The following is a 21,656-nucleotide window of genomic DNA, read 5'->3' as shown; positions in this document are numbered from 1 at the left end:
GCATCTTGCGGCAAAGGTTGTTTGATTTTGTGTAGAGCTTCTCTTATTAGTAGTCAGATGAGTTTATTTTTCCACAATACGCTCACTTTCTTAGTGATATATTTACAGCTGTCTAAGAAGTATGGCCCGATATTTACCATACATTTAGGGGCGATGAAGATGGTGGTCCTTTGTGGATATGATGTTGTCAAAGAGGCACTTGTCAACCAAGCAGATGAATTTGCCAACAGACCGAAAATAGCATCGCATTATAAAGTCCACAAGGATAATGGTAAATTAATCTCAGATTCTTTTCAAAGGGCATGCCCGCTGAAGGTGTTCAGTAGGGATGAACAATGAGATGCAAATTTTTCTGAGTTTATGCAACTTTTTATGCAAAAATATGCAGCTTGAAAATGGACTATTCAGCTTGAAAATGGAACAATCCATTGAAACCTGGGTTTAAATTGATTGGTTCATTTTCACACGTCATTATTTGTATAACAATTTGCATAAACTTGCATTAGCTCAGAAATATTTGAGTCTCATTGATCATCCCTAGTGTTCAGTTGTCACATTAAGCAAAGGGGTACCTACACAGCAAAGGCGCCTAGAAATTTGGGTGCAGGTATATAGCCAACAGTAGAATACTGGTAACGTTTACCAATATTCGACTGTTCTAAACCGTTCATTTAAAGTAGTAAAATATCTGTAAATATTATCGATGTTTTACTACAGCTAAGCCTACTCTCACACAGAACCCTACAATGCCTAAGTACCACCACCACTCTGATGCTTAAAGAGTAACTGTCAGGCTGCAAAAGCTAATTTAAACCTCTATTATCCTGTGTTAAACAGTTTAGAAGGAAGCCAAAAAGGCAATACTGAAGTTAAAAATCTCCCTTACTTTGATTTTTGCTGAATAGCAAGCCTCTTCCCAAGCTCCTAAGGAGGCCGGCAGGCCGAATAACAGATACTGCAGAGCATGCTGGGACTGCTTCTTCTCCCTACTGCACTCCCTTGGTCCTCCCCTTCATTTCCCTACCCCGCCCTAAGGCTGCTTTCACAGTGAGAAGTTACAGGCTCATGTTACAGCAGCTAGTATCTTGCAGCCCAACTCACAGCACTGAAAAATCAATGTGCTGTTCACAGGGCACATGTTCCGTTAGAGTATACTGCACGAGTCCGGTATTGTTCCTAGCCACATGGCTAATTAATATTCACTGCACAGCAGTGTTGTCCGGATTATGAACCATTAGGATCTTTGATCCGGATCTTTTTTGTGAGTCGAATCATCAGGAAGCAGGGTAAGGGAGGATATTACATCACAATTGGCTTCATACATGACAGACAAACATGGAACATGCCATGAGCTGTCAGGAGCATCAATCTCTGCAAATACTATATAAAAATTCTATGAAATCCAAATGTGGACAGTGAAATGCATATGTAATGTAAGTACAGCCAGTATTTAGCTACTGATATATGTGTTTTTTTTTTCTGAGACCCTATACCTAACAGCTCCTCTTTAACACTAAAAAGTACTGTCAAAATTATTCTGAGCATTTGCTTGTGGCCTAAAAGGCATTCTTTGAGAAGGTGTGAAAATATCACCAAGGAGAAAACTTAAGAGAAAAAGTGAATTGAATAAGGGCCTCTGTATTTTTCCACATAATCACCTCATTTATCCAAGCATTTATCATAGCTTTATCATACGTTTTCACGAGGCTTTGAATCCCTTTGTTGTAGTAGCAGAACACTCTAATTGCAGTGGCATTAAAGCTACAATTTACACGAGTGGCTGTAAAGCCGCCATTTACCAGAGCGGCAGCTAGCTGGAGTTCCCCTACAGTGGTGCACATCTGCACCCAAATTACTCATCTTGGGCCACTATAGCTACTAATTACATTGCAGCGGCCAAACTGCAAGCCATATCCTTACCTGTTCCACAAGAATAGCCTGGGTAGGATAGCTCAACAGAGAACAACACTGCCTAATTTTTAGCAGCCAAGTCTGGGCACTGTGCTCTTATGATGATGGAGACTTTTTCCAAAAAATGGGTGTGGCCATGCACCAGAATGTGGGTGTGGTCATGGGTAGAGCCAAATTTACATGAACTTAGTAATGGTCTAAGTAGGCCTGCTCAGCAAAATGTTGAATGAAGCCCACTCTCCATTATTAAAAAAAAAAAATGCAGCATATCAGCTGTGTCTCTTAAACATAACTAGACAGCGTTACCTGGCTTCTGTGCTGGCAGTACTGGCTTTCTGCTGGGCAGGCTGGCCTGCTGTCAGTCCCCTGACCTTCTAGTGGACCTCCTCCCATGCTCCCATGGGCCTCCCATTCAGGCACCACAACTCCCAGCAATAGAAGAACCACAGCTCCTTGCATGCCCCCATAAAGGGATCACAGTGCACAGTATGGCAACACAGCACCCAGTATGCCCACATAGAGGCACCACAGCACCCAGCATACCCCTGATTGATGCACCACAGCTCCCAGCATGCCCATCATTGAAGCAACACAGCTGACTCTGCCTGGGGGACATCTGGGGCACACCAGAATAGATCCAGGGCATGTGCCACTGATCTTTGGGGTAGCAACACCCCTGACTCATGACTCATGACCTGAGCTATGGTGAGGCTTGTGGTTTCTCATTGGATATGTCAATTTTCTATGTATGAAATCTATTCAGGTGTTGCCTTTTCCAACGGTGAGAAGTGGAAGGCCATGAGAAGATTTACTATGTCCATCCTAAAAGATTATGGAATGGGGAAAAAAGCCATAGAAGAAAAGATTACTGAGGAAGCAGCATTCTTAGCAAAGACATTTAGCTCTTACTTAGGTAAGTCTCTCTGCTTGGGTCTAACGTCAACAACTAGGGATACTCTTATGGATTCTGTAGAGTTGAAATGTCCGCATTTCCGATTGGAACTCAGAAATTGGAAAACGAAAATTCGATTTACTGCAGCTCGGTGATTTTAGTTCAATCGCAGAACTCAAAAGCATTAGACAAATCAGAGAATGCAGAATTATTATTATTATTATTTCTTTTTAGACCAAGCACAAGACTGGGGTATTACTGAGTATTCCTCCTGAGTCTTGTGTTTGGTCTTAAATGTCCGTGGTGTTCCGATAACCAATTTAAAGATCTGCATTCTCTGGTTGGTCCAATACTTCTGAATTAACGCAAAAGTAATAAGCCAATCAGAGAATGCAAGAAATAACCAAAAAAAAAAAAAAAGACTTCTCGAAATTGGAAAAACGAAAATTGTAAAATCAGAAAGCAACGGCAGAAACTGGAATTTCCGCAGAATCTAAAATCGGCATTTCCGACCATCCCCATCAACAACTAGTAAACAAAAACATTTGTGCATTAGTGTGTACTCACAAGCGAGCAAGTTTTATTAGTTGATTTATTTTCTTTTAAGAACTCATTTAATAATCAAATTATTTTCACCCTTCCAAATGAGATAGAGGAGCATCTTAGATGCATATTATTGGATAGGTAGGCACCCCAAAGGATGTGTCAAATGCGTAAGAACAGTTTAACCCTCCTGGCGGTCTATTAAAAACCGCCAGGGGGCAGCGCCCAGGGCTCGATACATGATAGCCGCTGTGCAGTGGCATCCCCCCACCCGCTTCGATCAGGACATCCCGTTCAAAGAACGGGATTTCCTGGAGGGCTTCCCCTGTCACCATGGCAATGGGCGGGATGACGTCATCGATGTCAAGACGTCATTGGGAGTCCCGATCCACCCCTCAGCGCTGCCTGGCACTGATTGGCCAGGCAGCGCATGGGGTCGGGGGGGGGGTGGCGAGCGGCAGCTAATCGGCGTGGAGCGGCGGCGATCGGAGTGCACACGCAGCTAGCAAAATTATGCAAATTGGCCCAGCAGGGCCTGAGAAATCCTCCTGCATGGCTTACCCCGAACGTAAAGGTTAAAAAGGCAAGAATAATGTAAACCTAAAAGCTTAGTTGCCCCATTGATAAAGCTATGACAACTGTATTTTTTCCTTCCTAAGGCCTCTTCAGCCAGACTTGTTAGAGCTCGGTACCGGCACTAGACAGCCTCCCCCCCCTCCCATGGAGTCAGATATGAGCGTGGCTGCAGCTGTGCTCAGACTTAAAGAGGAACTTCAGCCTAAACAAACATACTGTCATTAAGTTACATTAGTTATGTTAATTAAAATGGATAGGTGATTTCATATCTTGCCCACCCTGTTTTAAAAGAACAGGCAAAGGTTTGCGATTTCATGAGGGCAGCATAAGACACAGTTCTAACTGTTCTGTGTCCTGATCACCCCTCCCAGTTGCTAGGCAACAAGAACAACATCAGAAATCCCATCATGCTTTGCACAGCATCAGGGGAAAAATGCCCAGGCAGTTTTCTTTGATGGGGCGGAGCTTAGCTTCTATGCAGCTAAAAATGAGGCTTGGGTATGAAAAACAAAGTTCTGATGCTGTGAACCTGTTAAAGAAACACCAAGCCATTTCAGTGCTGCTGAGTACATTTTTAGTCTGGAGGTTCACTTTAACATGTCACAGTCCTCTGCCAACCTGTAACGCCAATGTGTGTCAGCGCTGGACGTGTGTTGTTAAAGCCATTGCAACTCAGCTGCATTTTAATGGCACCCAAATTACACTGGTGAGCAGCAGATGGAATGTTGAACTGCTTGGCAAGAGTGCAGTTCGGCCTCCCAACTGAACGAGACTTAAAGCGGAATATAACCCAGCATTTCATCTTTGCTCTAAAACATTATTTACAACATTAGGGGCTCGATTTACAAAGCGGTGCTAACCTAGTTAGCATGCCTAAAGGCTTTGGGCATGCTAACTAGGGTGCTAAGGAGTTTGCACGGCAAAGCTGTTACTGTTCGCGTGCTATTTTAGCGCGCATAAAGTTTGGCACGCGTAAAGTTTTACGCGCACTACTTCGCGTGCAAAATCAGCTGCTTCGCGTGCAAAGTCTGCTCATAATACTACTTAGCATGCAAAGCAGCTGATTTTGCATGTGAAGTAGTAAAACTTTACGCACACAAACTTTTACGCGTGCTTTAGCGCTCGAAGAGGAATTTTGCACGTGATAAGTGGCTTTTCACTCGCGTGCTAACAGTTAGCACGCTTTTGTGTATCAAGCCCATAAAATGCAAACAGCATTTTTTTTTACTAGACCAGCATTCGAAGGGTTACACACAGAGCTTGAAAGTTCAGTGCAGTGAAATGTGGATGCATCCGAAGTTGTAGATTATGTTATTTTGTGTTAAATGTATCAAGTGAGGAATGTGACGCATTCTCTGACTGTAGAGTAGAGATGGCCCAAACTGTTCGCCGGCGAAAGGTTCCCGGCGAACTTCCATGGTTCGCGATCGTGGAGAACCGCAAACTTTTGCGGAAGTTCGGTTAGCCCCCATAATGCACCATTAGGGTCAACTTTGACCCTCTACATCACAGTCAGCAGGCACGTTGTAGCCAAACCGGCTACACTCCCTCCTGGAGCCACTCCCCCCCTTGTAAAAGGCAGGCAGAGCTGGCCATTTTACTCACTCGTGTGCCTGCAGTAAATAGAGAAGGGACAGCTGCTGCTGCTGCAGACTCTCATAGGGAAAGATTAGTTAGGCTCTTGTAGGCTTATTAGCTTGTTCCTTGCTGATTCTTATTGCTAAAATAGCACCCCACAACAGCTCTTTTGAGAGCTAATCTTGTTCTTGTGATCTATTTTTTTTTCTGTGTGTTCCACTGACACTTGCGTTGCATAGACAGCCTTGATAATTCATACTGTGTGTGTGCCACTGCCAGGACCAGCACATTCAGTGACTACCTGTGTGTGTGACAGGAGCACATTGAAATACCCAGTACTGCATATACCTACCTACCTGTTGTTCACAGTGCACCCACCTACCTACTTGAGCTGAGTGCACGCAGTGTCACTGTGCCTGTCCGCTACCTGTCTGTGTGTGACAGGTGCACATTGTAATACCCATCACTGCATATACCTACCTATCTGTTGTTCTCAGTGCACCCACCTACCGACGTGAGTTGAGCGCACTTAGTGTCACTGTGTCTGACCGCTACCTGTCTGTGTGTGGCAGGTGCACATTGTAATATATATGCAAAGCAGGTCAGGCCTGCTCAAAGACTAAGTCAGTCCCCACACACAGCATCTCTGCCTGCACGCTGTGTGACTGCCTGCCCCAAGACTAAGTCGCTCCCCACACAACATATCTGCCCACAGGCCGCTTGACTGCCTTCTCCGCCACCACCAACAGGGTCCAGGGCTCCAGGCGGATTCCTGAATTTTTAAGGCCGCTATAATCATTTTTTTTCTGGTGCATGCACATGCCTGCCTAATTTTTCTGGCTGCAGTGCAGCTGCAACAACAACACAAAAGACATGTACATGTTCCATTCCCCTTCGTGATCGTTACCTTGCTGAGGTGAAGGGGCTTGCGTATCACAATAAAGCAATGACCGCCGGCTATATGAGTGTCTCGGGGGGGGGGGGGGCACACCAAAGATAATAAGGTCGTTGCTTCATTGCGGGCAGACCAAATTTGATCAGCTGGACAGTCACTGTTGTTCTATCATTGAGCTATGAATAATAATACTTATGCACAAATGCAAATATGATAACCGTATGGCATATAAAAATTAGGAAAACATGTTTTTATTGAATATTATGTCAGGGGTTTAAACCGCTTTAAAAGGGAAAGTATTTGCAAGTCCTAAGCTTTATGTGAGCAAATTTCAAAGTGCATCACTTTAGGTCAGTGAATAAATATGAAAAAAAGTCATTTACAGTATGTCTTGGAAAGGCCAAGCGAGCATCTAGCAATTCTTTTTAAAGAAGTTTTTGTTAAAGAAATGTATTATAGTTTTTACAAATCCATATAACCAATCTTGCAGCCAACAGTTTCAATTTTTTTGGCATTTTATTTTCCTCCATGGGATCAATTACGGACATAGTGGTTGATTCACTATCATTATAGCTCTCCTTACTGCATGCTCTGCGTGCCTTATCAGAGTTAGTGTGCCTTATCAGAGTTAGCGTGCCTTATCAGAGTTACCATGCTTTATCCAAGTTAACATGCCTTATCAGAGTAGCATAGAGAGCGCTACGAAATTATGCCTGCTAATTGGCAATGATGAGAGCTCCACTCATCCTGCCCTGAGCCCCTGCAGGTCCAATCACTTTAACCTCCCTGGCGGTTACTTTTTTTTGCCAAATAGGCAAACATCCTTTTTTTTTTGTTTTGTTTTTTTTGTTTCATGTAAAGCTACCAGAGTGGTAGCTACATGAAACACCACTAGAGAGCGCATGTGTCCCTCTAGTGCGATCATCGCCGGCATCAATAGCAAACAGGGGAACGCGTATATAACGCGCTCCCCTGTTTGGCTTCTCCTGTTGCCATGGCGACGATCGGAATGACGTCATGGACGTCAGCCGACGTCCTGACGTCAGACACCTCCGATCCAGCCCATAGCACTGCCCGGAACTCATTGGTCCGGGCAGCGCAGGGCTCTGGCGGGGGGAGGGGGCCCTCTTGCACTGCTGCGTGCGGGCGATCGCCGCAGAGCGGCGGCGATCGAGCTGTACGCGCGGCTAGCAAAGTGCTAGCTGCGCGTACAGCATTTTAAATGGAGGAAATCGCCCAACCAGGGGCTGGGGTATCTTCCTGCGTGGCATAGCCCGAGCTCAGCTCGGGCTTACCGCCAGGAAGGTTAAAGGACATTATCCCCGCACTTTGATTGGCCCAATAGGCTGCCTGTCAAGTTTCACAGTTAACAAGACACGTTAACTCTGATAAGGCACATTAACTCTGATATGGCACATTAATTCTGATAGGGCACGCTAGGCGTGCAGTAAGGGGAGCTATAGTGATAGTGAATCAACCCCATAATCACTAGCAATGTGCGAACATGGCCATTTTCATCATTTTCACACAAATAGAATATTCACAATACTACAGTGGTTTGCAAAAGTATTCGGCCTTATTGAAGTTTTCCACATTTTGTCACATTACTGCCACAAATATGAATCAATTTTATTGGAATTCCACGTGACAGACCAATACAAAGTGGTGTACACGTCAGAAGTGGAACGAAAATCATACATGATTCCAAACATTTTATTACAAATCAATAACTGCAAAGTGGGGTGTGCGTAATTATTCAGCCCCCTGAGTCAATACTTTGTAGAACCACCTTTTGCTGCAATTGCCAGTCTTTTAGGGTATGTCTCTACCAGCTTTGCACATCTAGAGACTGAAATCCTTGCCCATTCTTCTTTGCAAAACAGCTCCAGCACAGTCAGATTAGATGGACAGCGTTTGTGAACAGCATTTTTCAGATCTTGCCACAGATTCTCGATTGGATTTAGATCTGGACTTTGACTGGGCCATTCTAACACATGGATATGTTTTGTCTTAAACCATTCCATTGTTGCCCTGGCTTTATGTTTAGGGTTGTTGTCCTGCTGGAAGGTGAACCTCCACCCCAGTCTCAAGTCTTTTGTGGACTCTAAGAGGTTTTCTTACAAGATTGCCCTGTATTTGGCTCCATCCATCTTCCCATCAACTCTGACCAGCTTCCCTGTCCCTGCTGAAGAGAAGCACCCCCAAAGCATGGTGCTGCCACCACCATATTTGACAGTGGGGATGGTGTGTTTTGAGTGATGTGCAGTGTTAGTTTTCCGCCACACATAGCATTTTGCATTTTGGCCCAAAAGTTCCATTTTGGTCTCATCTGACCAGAGCAGCTTCTTCAACATGTTTGCTGTGTCCCCCACATGGCTTGTGGCAAACTACAAACGGGACTTCTTATGCTTTTCTGTTAACAATGGCTTTCTTCTTGCCACTCTTCCATACCAATCTTCCAGGCCAACTTTGTGCAGTGCACGATTAATAGTTGTCCTATGGACAGATGGGGAATCTGTCCATAGGACAACTATTAATTGTGCACCTGAACTGTAGATCTCTGCAGCTCGTCCAGAACCACCATGGGCCTCTTGACTGCATTTCTGATCAGCGCTCTCCTTGTTAGGCCTGTGAGTTTAGGTGGACGGCCTTGTCTTGGTAGATTTACAGTTGTGCCATACTCCTTCCATTTCTGAATGATCGCTTGAACAGTGCTCCGTGGGATGTTCAAGGCTTTGGAAATCTTTTTGTAGCCTAAGCCTGCAATAAATTTCGCAATAACTTTATCCCTGACCTGTGTGGTGTGTCCTTTGGACTTCATGATGTTGTTGCTCCCAAGATTCTCTTAGACAACTTCTGAGGCCGTCACAGAGCAGCTGTATTTGTACTGACATTAGATTACACACAGGTGTACTCTATTTAGTCATTAGCACTTATCAGGCAATGTCTATGGGCAACTGACTGCACTCAGACCAAAGGGGGCTGAATAATTACGCACACCCCACTTTGCAGTTATTTATTCGTAAAAAATGTTTGGAATCATGTATGATTTTTATTCCACTTCTCACGTGTACACCACTTTGTATTAGTCTTTCACATGGAATTCCAATAAAATTGATTCATGTTTGTGGCAGTAATATGACAAAATGTGGAAAACTTCAAGGGGGCCGAATACTTTTGCAAACCACTGTATATGGGCATGAGGAAATGAGATTAAAGGAATACTGAGGTGAAAATAAACTGATGAGATAAAATATTGTATATATCCTCCTTCTAAAAATGACTTTTTTTAGATACCCCACAGTATGCACTTATATTTAAATCTACTTTTCACATTTTTACTGTTTCATTGTCTTTGCTTAACGACACCTTCATTGAGGTATGTCACAGAGCTAAAATCCTTTTTTTATGTCTTTCCTACTCTCAGAAGCCATTTTTTGCCAGGAAAGTGTTTTATGGCTGTAATTCCTTATCAGTGAGGATTATGATATAGTCCAAGTCCCGACTAGGTCCCAACTGGACAGAAACTGTCATTGCATTCCTGATGATTAACTCTTTCAGTCAGAGAAAGAAAAAAAGGAACACAACATAGTTATTTGTGTACTTGGCACTGTACATACACATGTCTATCTCATCATGTCACATGTCACCTCGGTATTCCTTTAACCACTTTATCCACCACTACAGTGTATCTACGTCCTCTGTGACCTTATCTAAGCCATAAGGATGTAGATATACGTCTTGTAGCTGAAGCACAGCTGTGCATGGTTGGACATTGCTCCTGTGCACAACACTAATGGTGAAAGGGAATATATGTTCCCTGAGCCAATAAGATTGATTTTTACCATTAAAAATTATTTTATTTTTTCAGTTCATAGTGAAAAATACACACTGTAGTATTATTTCAGAATCAAATATCCTCACCATAAATTGTGACAGGAACATTACATAATCTAATTTTTTTTTTTGATAAACAATAGAAATAAGCAAACAAAATGTGTGTTTTTTTTAATCTACAGTAGCACTTTTTATTTTTAAACTGGAATTGGTAAAACTTAGAAATAATGTGTTTTTTTTCTATGTATTTCCTCTTTTTCCCATTAGCATGCATAGAAAACAAAATTGTTTGAGGGAAAAGCATGCGGTAAAATGAAAGCCTGGTTTGTCTTGAAAAAGGGATATATATTTCATTTGGTTGTCATAAGTAGGGATAAAGTTATTACTGATTAAATAGGGACATAGCTAAAATGTAAAAACTGCTCTGGTCCATAAGGGGGAAACAAGGTCTGGATGTGAAGTGGTTAACCATGTGGGCATTGCTTATATTCCTCCCATTCCTTTTTTTCTATTTTCAAGGGAAGCCCTTCAATAATCAGACCATCCTTAACGCTGCTGTCACCAACATAATCGCCTCCATGTTGCTGAACATAAGGTTTAAATATGATAACCCCACCTTACTGAAGCTCATGAAGTTAGTCAATGAAAATGTCAGGCTTCTTGGGGAACCTACGGCCCAGGTAAGTTGTTAATTCATTCACAGATTGGTGGAAAAGAGCTGAAAATGAGACATTTTCTTTATACCTTTGTACGCTTTTTTTTTTCTTCGAATAAACAGAACAATTTTACTTATTTTAATGAACAGAAATTTAAATGCAGCATATTCAAAACTTGACCCTAAATTAACCACTTGAGGACCACAGGCTTACACTCCCCTAGTGACCAGGCCATTTTTTTTTACAATTCTGCACTCTGCAGCTTTAAAGGACAACTGAAGAGAGAGGTATATGGAGGCTGCCATGTTTATTTCCTTTTCAACAATACCAGTTGCCTGGCAGCGCTGCTGATCCTTTGCCTCTAATACTTTCAGCCATAGACCCTGAACAAGCATGCAACAGACCAGATGTTTCTGACATTATTGTCAGATCTGACAGATACGCTGCATGCTTGTTTCTGGTGTAATTCAGACACTACTGCAGCCAAACAGACCAATAGGGCTGCCGGGCAACTGGTATTGTTTAAAAGGAAATAAACATGGCAGTCTCCATAGTCTTCTCACTTCAGTTGTCCTTTATCAGTTTATTGCAAGGCCATACAACTTAGCAGCCAAATACATTGTGTAAAGCTGTTGCAGTTATATATATATATATATATATATATATATATATATATATATATATATATATATATATATATATATATATATATATATATATATATATATATATATATATATAAATTGTACTGTTCTTTTTTTTTAAATACAATTTTTTTTTCCTCCCTCTTCTCTCCCTCCCCCCAAGATCAAATCACTAAGATCACCTCTCATAGGCATTAGCCTATAAGAGGAATCTGTTTCCCTGCCACCTGGGTACAGCTAAGTGACAGGGCTGTCCCCAGTACATCGCTGCGCTAGATCGCAGTGCTGTACAAAGTAAATAACAGATTTTTTTCCCCTTATCAGCCTGCCAGCCGTGATTGCGGGCTGGCAGGCTGATCACAGAGCTCCGCGTCTCGGCAGGGAACGATCTCACATACACGCGTTCCCTGCTAATCTCCGCCCCCAGGACTTGACGCCAATCCGCGTTAGTGCGGTTCTGGGGTCGCCACTCTGTGGCCGCCAATTGGCATTAGGCGGTCACAGAGCAGTTAAATAAAAGACCAGAGTACACCAATACATGCTTGTGTAGTCACAAATGCCACATAGAAATGGCCCGAACAGTTCGCACGCAAACTTATTTGTGCGAACTTCGGTGGTTCGCGATCTTGACGCGTTTTGACCCGCCCCCTATATTACATCATTAGGGTCAACTTTGTCTAATTGGAAGTGAAAGAAGGAGCTATTTTGCTATACATATATATATACATAAAATGGAGGTCAGAGTAAATATAGATGGTAAGAAAAACTGTGTGAAGAATGCGGTATGGGAGATGCCGTGCATGGATGTTGCAGCCTGATATGAATGAATGAATGAAGTCATTGCGGTACTAGCAGTTGTCCCCTTAGCGAAATAAGTAGAAATAAAAAGTACTATTTGAAGTCTTTTTGTCTATATGAGCATGTTCTTCTCCTCTTCCCTGGTATAACTGATGCCCTGGGACCCTGAAAAACTCTGCAGTACTCTGAGAAAAACATATGTTTAAAGATATGGGCAACTTTGCCAGTAACAAAGATGGCGCCTGTGGATGTGTCAGGTGACTGCTGCTTGAATATAAAAGGACTGACCATCCCCTTCCCCTATTAGCCACACCCTGATGAAGCCCATTGGGCGAAACATGTAGGTGGGAGGAGCTATAGGAGGCCGGCCTCGCCCACTGCTATCAACCCACGCCGCTCTGAGAGCGTTTGTCGCCACCATTGCTGCCGCTGCATGGATGCGCTGACCCAGCGGAACTCTGGCACATCATCCTGCCTACTAAGGAGATAGCCTGCGCATATGCCCTCTGATGAGATGACCACTACAGACTCTCTGGGAGACGTAAGATACAAGGCTCTGTGTCCCTTTGAGCAAGACAGTGCTATTGGTGTGCTGACTCAAAGTGTTATTGCAACAAATGTCATGCTAAACGCCAATGTTATAACAGCTTGCTGAACTGCATATCTAACCCTCTGTGGCTGAAACTGCTTTGCTATGTGTGCCTAAGCTCTAAGGACTACCGTGGCCTTGACTGGTTGATCTGAGGAGGTCCTGGATCTATATCTATAACGGACTGGTTCTGTTTAAAGCTTGCATAAGCTAAACATGATTCTGAGCTGGAAAGTGCATGCCTAGTTGAGGTGATACAGTTTGAAGTAGGCTTCAACCTGCCTTGCTGATGTTGGGGCAATCTTTTTGAACACGGTGGGAAAAGCGTTTTTTTGTCTACCCAGAGCTCTGTGGTCGTTTTTGAACATGCGCAGGCCTTCTTATTATTATTTTTTGTATGGCATGAATGGATGTATGTGAAGCGTGCATGGGATGCAGGGGCTGTCAGGCTAATTTCAGTGCTCTAAGTGTTTTTAAAGTTTTATCTGAATCTCCTTAATACAAGTTGCGATTGCTGTAAATTTTTCAATAAAGTTTTTTTGATATGTGACACAGTGAGGCCTGGTTTGTAGAACTCTTTTTTGGAGGTTTTTTGCGGGTCAACTTTGAGCCTCTACATCATAGTCAGCAGACACATAGCAGCCAATCAGGCTGCACTCCCTCCTGGAGCCACTCCCCCCCTTATAAAAGGCAGGCAGCGTCAGCCATTTCACTCACTCATGTGGCTGCAGTAATTAGAGAAGGGAGAGAAGAACCTGCTGACATAGGGAAAGCTTAGTTAGGCTCTTGTGTTAGGCTTGTTAGCTTGCTCCTTGCTTTTACTTATTGCTAAAAAGCACCCCTCAACAGCTCTTTTGAGAGCTAATGTTGTTCTTGTGATCTTTTTTTTTTGTGTGTGTGTCACTGACACTTGTGTTCCATACACAGCTTTGGTAATTCCTTCTGTGCCACTGCTAGGCCCAGCACATTCAGTGACTACCTGTGTGTGTGACCGGCAGCTGCACCTTTGTAATAACAATCACTGCATACCCACCTATTGTTGTTGTTCAGTGCACCTACCTACCTATCTACCTACGTGACCGCACCTGTTCAGGGTACCTGTGTGTGTGACAAGCAGCTGCACATTTGTAATAACAATCACTGCATACCCACCTGTTGTTTTTCAGTGCACCTACCTACCTACCTACGTGACCGCATGCAGTGTCACTGCACCTGTTCAGGGTGCCTGTGTGTGTGTGTGACAGGTGCACATTTGAAATACCAAACACTGCATACCCACCTGTTGTTGTTCAGTGCACCTACCTACCTACCTACGTGACCGCATGCAGTGTCACTGCACCTGTTCACGGTACCTGTGTGTGTGTGTGTGACAGGTGCACATTTGTAATACCAGTCACTGCATACCTGTTAACTGCAACCGTGTAACCACACATTGTTGTACCAGCAGTCACTGCAATCTGTTCACTGCACCTGTGTAACCGTACATTGTATTAGTCAAGTCAGTGCATACCTTTCACTTCATCCCCCAATATGGACAAAACAAGAGGCAGAGCCAGAGGCAGGCCACCTGGCAGGTCTGTTCATGGTCGCGCTGTTGTGATTTCGTGCGGCCCTCGACCAAAGTACAGTGTTCAGAAGAAGGTACGTGCCATCAACCCTCAATATTGTCAGGACGTAGGTGACTATTTAACACAAAACACCTCATCTTCCTCAGCTTCCGCATGGAAGCGTGACATATTTTCCTCCTCCTGCTCTGATTCTGGCACCCAACTTAACACTCCGTCGGCAGCCATCACCAAAGTGCCATCATCACAGGGCTCAGCGGTGTGGACATTTTTTTGTGTGTGTCTGCCTCAGATGACAGCAATGCCATCTGTACTGTTTGCCACCGAAAATTGAGCCGTGGAAATACCAAGACTCGCGTAGAGACAACTACCATACGAAGGCACATGATTACAAAGCACAAACTGCAATGGGATGACCACCTGAGGGAAAGCAGCACACAAGACCAAAGCGACACACCGCAGTGTAAGATACCATCACGCAATTATTTCTCAAAAAAGGTGATACTCAAACTGTACTGTGATGTTGAAAGGCAAGTGGTGACATCTCTGGCACACAGCGTTGGCTCAAGGGTCCATCTGACCACGGATGCCTGGTCTACAAAGCACGGTCAGGCCTGCCCAAAGACTAAGTCAGTCCCCACACACAGCATCTCAGCCTGCACGCCGTGTGACTGGCTGCTCCAAGACTAAGTCGGTCCCCACAGAGCATCTCTGCCTGCAGGTCGCTTGACTGCCTTCTCCGCCACCACCAACAAGGTCCAGGACTCCAGGCGGATTCCTGAATTTTTAAGGCCGCTGCTAGACAGCGGCCGGTATAATTTTTCTGGTGTGTGTACATGCCTGCCTAATTTTTCTGGCTGCACTGCAGCTGCAACAACAAAACAAAAGGCATGTACATTAGTGTTGGGCAAACATCCAGAAGTTCGGGTTCGGGGTGATTCGGCCGAACATGCCCCCGATATTCAGCATGTTCGGGCCGAACCCCGAACCCAACCGAACATGTCCCTTTGGGGCCCCCTATAGGGTCCCAGCATAAAGGGAGAGCATGCCCCGAGCGCGGGGGGGGGGGGGCGGAAATGCCCCCCACCCCTCCCCGCTAAGCTCTCCCTTCTGCTGGACCCTATACAATTAAATCTAAGTCCCCCGAAGGTACCTTGCAGGCTGGCAGGAGGAGGGCAGGAAGCGGGCAGCCGGAGAGCATAGGCGCTAGTACCATCTGGTACTTCCGCCGTCTCTCTGACGCACTTCCTGTTTACATTTGTAAGTCGCGTCAAGAGAGAGCAAAAGTACCGCGATGGCGCGTACGAGGGTACACGTCATCAACATGATGACACGTACCTCATACGCGTCATCGCGGTACTTCTGCACTCTCGACGCGACTTACAAATGTAAACAGGAAGTGCGTCAGAGAGAGGGCGGAAGTACCAGATGGTACTAGCGCCTATGCTCTCCTGCTGCCTGCTTCCTGCCCTCCTCCTGTCAGCCTGCAAGGTACCTTCGGGGGACTTAGATTTAATTTTATAGGGTCCAGCAGAAGGGAGAGCTTAGCGGGAAGGGGTGGGGGGCATTTCCGACCCACCCCCCTCCCCCCCCCCCCCCCCCCGCGCTCGGGGCATGCTCTCCCTTTATGCTGGGACCCTATAGGGGGCTTTGTTCGGCCGGACACGGCTGTGTTCGGCTGAACAAAGAAGGCCTGTTTGGGTTCGGGCAGCGGGGCCGAGCACCCTCCCGAACACCATGAGGTGTTCGGGGGGTGCCGAACCGAACCCGAACAGGCCAAATCCGGGCGAACCTGAACAGTGGCGAACACCGTTCGCCCAACACTAATGTACATGTGTCAATTCCCCTTCATGATCGTTACCTTGCCACGGTGAAGGGGCTTGCGTATCACAATGAAGCAATGACCACCGGCTATATGAGTGTCTCGGTGGTGGCACACCAAAGATAATAAGGTCCTTGCTTCATTGTGGACAGACCAATTTCGATCAGCTGGACAGACCAATTTCGATCAGCTGGACAGTCACTGTTGTTCTGTCATTGAGCTACCTCAGCCCGGCGACCATATGGGCTTGAAAACCGCTATCGCATGCACTCTCGCCATGGTGTGCACCAGTCCAGCATGGCCGCCACAACACAAACAGCTGTGTGCGGTGCGTTACACAGTGAGTTTGGTGTGTCAGTGTGAAAAACCACTATTGCCTGCACTCTCGCCATGGTGCGCACCAGTCCAGCATGGCCGTCACAACACAAACAGCTGTGTGCGGTGCGTTACACAGTGAGTTTGGTGTGTCAGTGTGAAAAACCACTATCGCCTGCACTCTCGCCATGGTGCGCACCAGTCCAGCATGGTTGTCACAACACACACAGCTGTGTGCGGTGCGTTACACAGTGAGTTTGGTGTGTCAGTGTGAAGCAGTACTCTAATTACACTCCCTGATTGATGTATACACATGCAAGATGTTTTAAAGCACTTTAGGCCTCCAATGTAGCATGCAATGTGATTTCTGCCCTCAAAACGCTGCTTTGCGTCAAATCCAGATTTTTCCCCGGGACTTTTGGTGTTTATCCCACTCATCCATGCAAAACTCAGATTTTAGACCCCTTGAAACATCTTTTCCATCACTTTTGTGGCCAGCATAAATGTTTCTAGTTTTCAAAGTTCGCATCCCCATTGAAGTCTATTGCGGTTCGCGAAAGTTTTCACGAACCAAACTTTTGCGGAAGTTCGCCAGTCACTGCCATATAATAGCTCGGGTGCTTATAATGAAGGTAGATTGCTCCTCCACAATCTATACAATAGTAAATCCAGTAGGCACGCCACAATGCTCTTCAATCCTTTATCTACGCATTCAAATTCAATCCGATGTTTTGGTGTCACCATGACCACTTTATCAAGGCATAGAGTCACCAGCCCCATGGGATCTGGGTACTGTGCTCATACAAAGAAAATATGCATGTTCCCTTGGTGATTGTATTCCTTGATAAAAGTACAACAAAATAATACAATAACATTTGTGACAAGTTTTTCTTGAAAATAGCTTTTTCGATGCAAAAATGACTGGTGGAAATTCAAAAGCAACACAGCAATTTATAAATACAAGTTGATGTTTTCTGTCTTTTTCAGCTGTATAACATGTTTCCCACTCTGATGGACCTCCTACCAGGAGTACACAAGAAAATTAGTGCAAACTCACAGGAGTTGTACAGGTTTATGCAAGAGATGCTTACAAAGCAGAGGCAGGACCTGGATGTGAGCGATCAAAGGAATATAATAGATGCCTGCCTGGCCAAACAGCAAGAGGTAAGGACTACTAAGGGATAAAATACTTATACATAAAGTACGCTTCTCTCCAGAAAAAAAAGTTGTTAAAGACTACCCATGCATGTTAAAATAGACAATCCTATATAATAAACCCCCTATGTACCTGCATACACCTGTCTCTGTGTAGCATTGTCCGTGCTTTCTGCTACTGTGCTTGTGTGCAGCACGGACCCAGCCTCACAGAGACAGGAGGATGGGGACAGGCAGCCGAGCGGGCGGTGTGTGAGCGGGCGGCCGGGTGTGCGGCGTGTGAGCAGGCGGGCGGGTGTGCGGCGGGTGAGCAGGTGGCCGGGTGTGCGGCGGGTGCTTGAAACACAGACCTAGAGCCTGTTTTTAAATGGGCTTAGGTCTACTAGTACAATATAATAATGAAAACCTCATTCTAACTTATGACAGAATTGGTGATTGAAGGTAAATAACTCACCCTTTCGGTTTTTGCCCAAAGTTTTTCCAAAGTCAAGAGCTCTGAGGCCATCATCACCTTGCTATGGCTCACCCCAAGTTCAGCGACTCATGGCAGCCAAGTTTGGGGCAGGCCACTGCAACACAGATGGGGGTGGCCAGAGATAGACTGACTTCTTCGAAGAAGCTTTGGGTAAAAACAGCCATGGCAGTTTTGACAGCGGGGTGGGTGAAGTTTAACAATAATGCTAATTTACCAGTAAACGGGAGAGTTATCTAGTCTTGCAACTACTGATTCTATCATAAGTTAGAATGAGGTTTACGTGAATTATATTGTCTATTTCACCCTAGGTGGTCTTTAAAGGAAAACTGAAGCAAGAGGTATATGTATTTCCTTGAAAGGGATACATGAGCCAAAAATAATAAAATGCTGATCTACTTAACTGGGGTTTCCTCCAGCACCTTGAAGTCTTTGTGTCCCTGCAACAGCTCCGCTGGCAGCCATTCTTCTGGGGCCCATCTGCAGTGGCCGCCGACATGGCCATGGTCGGCTGCTTCGGTGCGCCACTCATGGCTACACTCACGTAGCCAGGAGCACTCTGTACAGGCACAGTAGTACTGCACCTGCACAAACTACATAAAACAGAAGATAAAAACTGATGGCAACATTTTAAAACACTATCACGAATGTACCCCATTCCTTCACAAAAAAATCCACAAAAACAAAAGACTATGAAACACAAACACATACACACTAACCCAATAAAGGAATGTTCTTCTGGATCCTTCTAAGTAGTCCAGAGGCTTTACTGTCCCCCTCCACCCCACCATTCTAGCGCCAGTAGAACGAAGCTGCTCAGGCTCGGAAGAGAAAGCAGAACATGAGTGGTGGCTCCAGTGGTAGCCATCCTCCACCTGTGCCTTGTGGCCGTACTAGTTCATGTACAGGAGCAGAGCTTTGAGTCTTCAGAGGGACCCAGGGAGAAGTGGTGTGCTGTAGGAGGATGTGGTACATCTCTGGAGGATCCAGAGGCTTCCCTCTACCAAGTTAAGTGTCTGCCCTTTCCCTCTATTAAAGTCACAAGTTTTCTTTATTAGATATTTTTTCTTTAAGTTTCAAATAAAAAATGTAGACTTTTTGTTGTTTAGGGAAAGGCAGAGTCCATGTTATACTGCAGTGATGATAACATAACAGCATTGATGTGCCAACTGTTTGCTGCCGGAATGGAGACAACATTCACCACTCTGAGATGGGCCATCCTGCTCATGATTAAATACCCAGAAATCCAAAGTAAGAGATATGTGGATGTGATTTTTTTCTGAAACCTTTGGACCTGTCCTGGACATTCTGCTCTTACTTCAAATGTCCAACATTGTCAGTAAATCAGTTTTTATTGAGTTGTGCTAAAGATGCAGATAATCTCCATACATGACAGTCACATCGCAGGTCCATTCTCAGCTTTCTGAAAATATTCGCCACATTTCTGCATAAACATGGTTCATCGTAAGAAAAATTGATAAGTTTAACTGGACACCATTTTGTTTTCTGGAAGATGTTTCAATCTTCTTATAAGCAAATTTTTTTCAGTTCTAATGTGATCCAAGGTGATCCCTAGTGAAGCAGGTGGTTTCAGCACACAACGCTCAGTGCTGAACACCAAAACTAGGTGTCGCCATTGCAGTAATGATATACTGTGCAAGGTGCATAAGGTTAATTCGGAGTTCCGGCGATTGACAGACCCTGAATTGCATCTCCCTCCGAGTTGCAACGACTTGGAGGGGGAATAGTATTTTAAGCCGCCGGGGATTTGAGAGGCAGCGGGACTCGTCCTGCGCCCAACTCATATACAGCCACACTATCCTTAGCTATACTGAGGAGTACTTAGCATTTGTCCAGAGTGGCCAGGTGAAAAGACGTCTTTCCACCTGGCCACTCTTGACTGAACAATCCGTCCACCCAACCACAGGCTCTTCTTGAAACACTATCACAGTCAGGTTTACTGACCTTTGCTAATGAATCTTATAATAAAAGTTATGTTTTACAAACTGTATTTGGGCCTTCTAAACCCTGCCTTTTTTTTAATTTTATTTTTAATTGATTGTAACTATTGCGCTCAGTAGTGGGCCAATATATATATATAGCCGGGACAAGGTCCTCCAGCACCCAAGGCTGAGACACCAAAGTGCGCCCCTCCACCCCTCCCACCCCAGCCGTCACACACTGATTGCCATTAGACTAAGAGGCGCCCCAGGGCCCCCAACCCTTCCAGCACCTAAATCTCTAATTATCTGGCTTGCAGTCAGAGCCATGTATCCCCTTTTCCTATTTCTCTCTACTTCAAACACAATAGAGGAATGATAGCTGAGTGAGTTGTGCGCCCCTTCCTACACTGCACCCTAAGGCTGGAGCCTATCTCGCCTCTGCCTCGTCCCGGCCCTGTATATACAGTATATACAGGATCTTCTCAAAAAATTAGCATATTGTGATAAAGTTCATTATTGTTTGTAATGTACTGATAAACATTAGACTTTCATATATTTTAGATTCAAATACACACAGCTGAAGTAATTCAAGCCTTTTATTGTTTTAATATTGATGATTTTGGTATACAGCTCATGAAAACCCAAAATTCCTATCTCAAAAAATTTGCATATTTCATCCGACCAATAAAAGAAAAGCGTTTTTAAAACCAAAAAAGTCAACCTTCAAATAATTATGTTCAGTTATGCACTCAACACTTGGTCGGGAATCCTTTTGCAGAAATGACTGCTTCAATGCGGCGTGGCATGGAGGCAATCAGCCTGTAGCACTGATCAGGTGTTATGGAGGCCCAGGATGTTCGATAGCGGCCTTAAGCTCATCCAGAGTGTTGGGTCTTGCGTCTCTCAACTTTCTCTTCACAATATCCCACAGATTCTCTATGGGGTTCAGGTCAGGAGAGTTGGCAGGCCAATTGAGCACAGTAATACCATGGTCAGTAAACCATTTACCAGTGGTTTTGGCACTGTGAGCAGGTGCCAGGTCGTGCTGAAAAATGAAATCTTCATCTCCATAAAGCTTTTCAGCAGATGGAAGCATGAACCCACTTTTGAACCAGAAACAGCGGCAGAAGCGCCTGACCTGGGCTACAGAGAAGCAGCACTGGACTGTTGCTCTGTGGCCCAAAGTACTTTTTTCGGATGAAAGCAACTTTTACATGTCATTCGGAAATCAAGGTGCCAGAGTCTGGAGGAAGACTGGGGAGAGGGAAATGCCAAAATGCCTGAAGTCCAGTGTCAAGTACCCACAGTCAGTGATGGTCTGAGGTGCCATGTCAGCTGCTGGTGTTGGTCCACTGTGTTTTATCAAGGGCAGGGTCAATGCAGCTAGCTATCAGGAGATTTTGGAGCACTTCATGCTTCCATCTGCTGAAAAGCTTTATGGAGATGAAGATTTCATTTTTCAGCA

General features: G+C 44.7%; 1 protein-coding gene across 1 annotated transcript in view; it reads left to right on the top strand.

Moving 5' to 3' along the window:
* The window catches only part of LOC137571185 (cytochrome P450 2K6-like), a 47,178-nt gene that overhangs the window by 10,735 nt on the left and 14,787 nt on the right, over positions 1–21,656 (top strand). The window contains exons 2-6 of the mRNA XM_068280000.1: positions 109–271; positions 2,675–2,824; positions 10,752–10,912; positions 17,609–17,785; positions 19,358–19,499. Of these exons, the coding sequence (XP_068136101.1) occupies positions 109–271; positions 2,675–2,824; positions 10,752–10,912; positions 17,609–17,785; positions 19,358–19,499 (793 nt within the window). The remainder of the gene's footprint in view (positions 1–108; positions 272–2,674; positions 2,825–10,751; positions 10,913–17,608; positions 17,786–19,357; positions 19,500–21,656) is intronic.

Source organism: Hyperolius riggenbachi, chromosome 4 (genome assembly GCF_040937935.1).
Source record: "Hyperolius riggenbachi isolate aHypRig1 chromosome 4, aHypRig1.pri, whole genome shotgun sequence".
NCBI lineage: Eukaryota > Metazoa > Chordata > Amphibia > Anura > Hyperoliidae > Hyperolius > Hyperolius riggenbachi.
The sequence above is the reverse complement of the archived record's forward strand: the minus strand, read 5'-3'. Positions and strand labels throughout refer to the sequence as shown.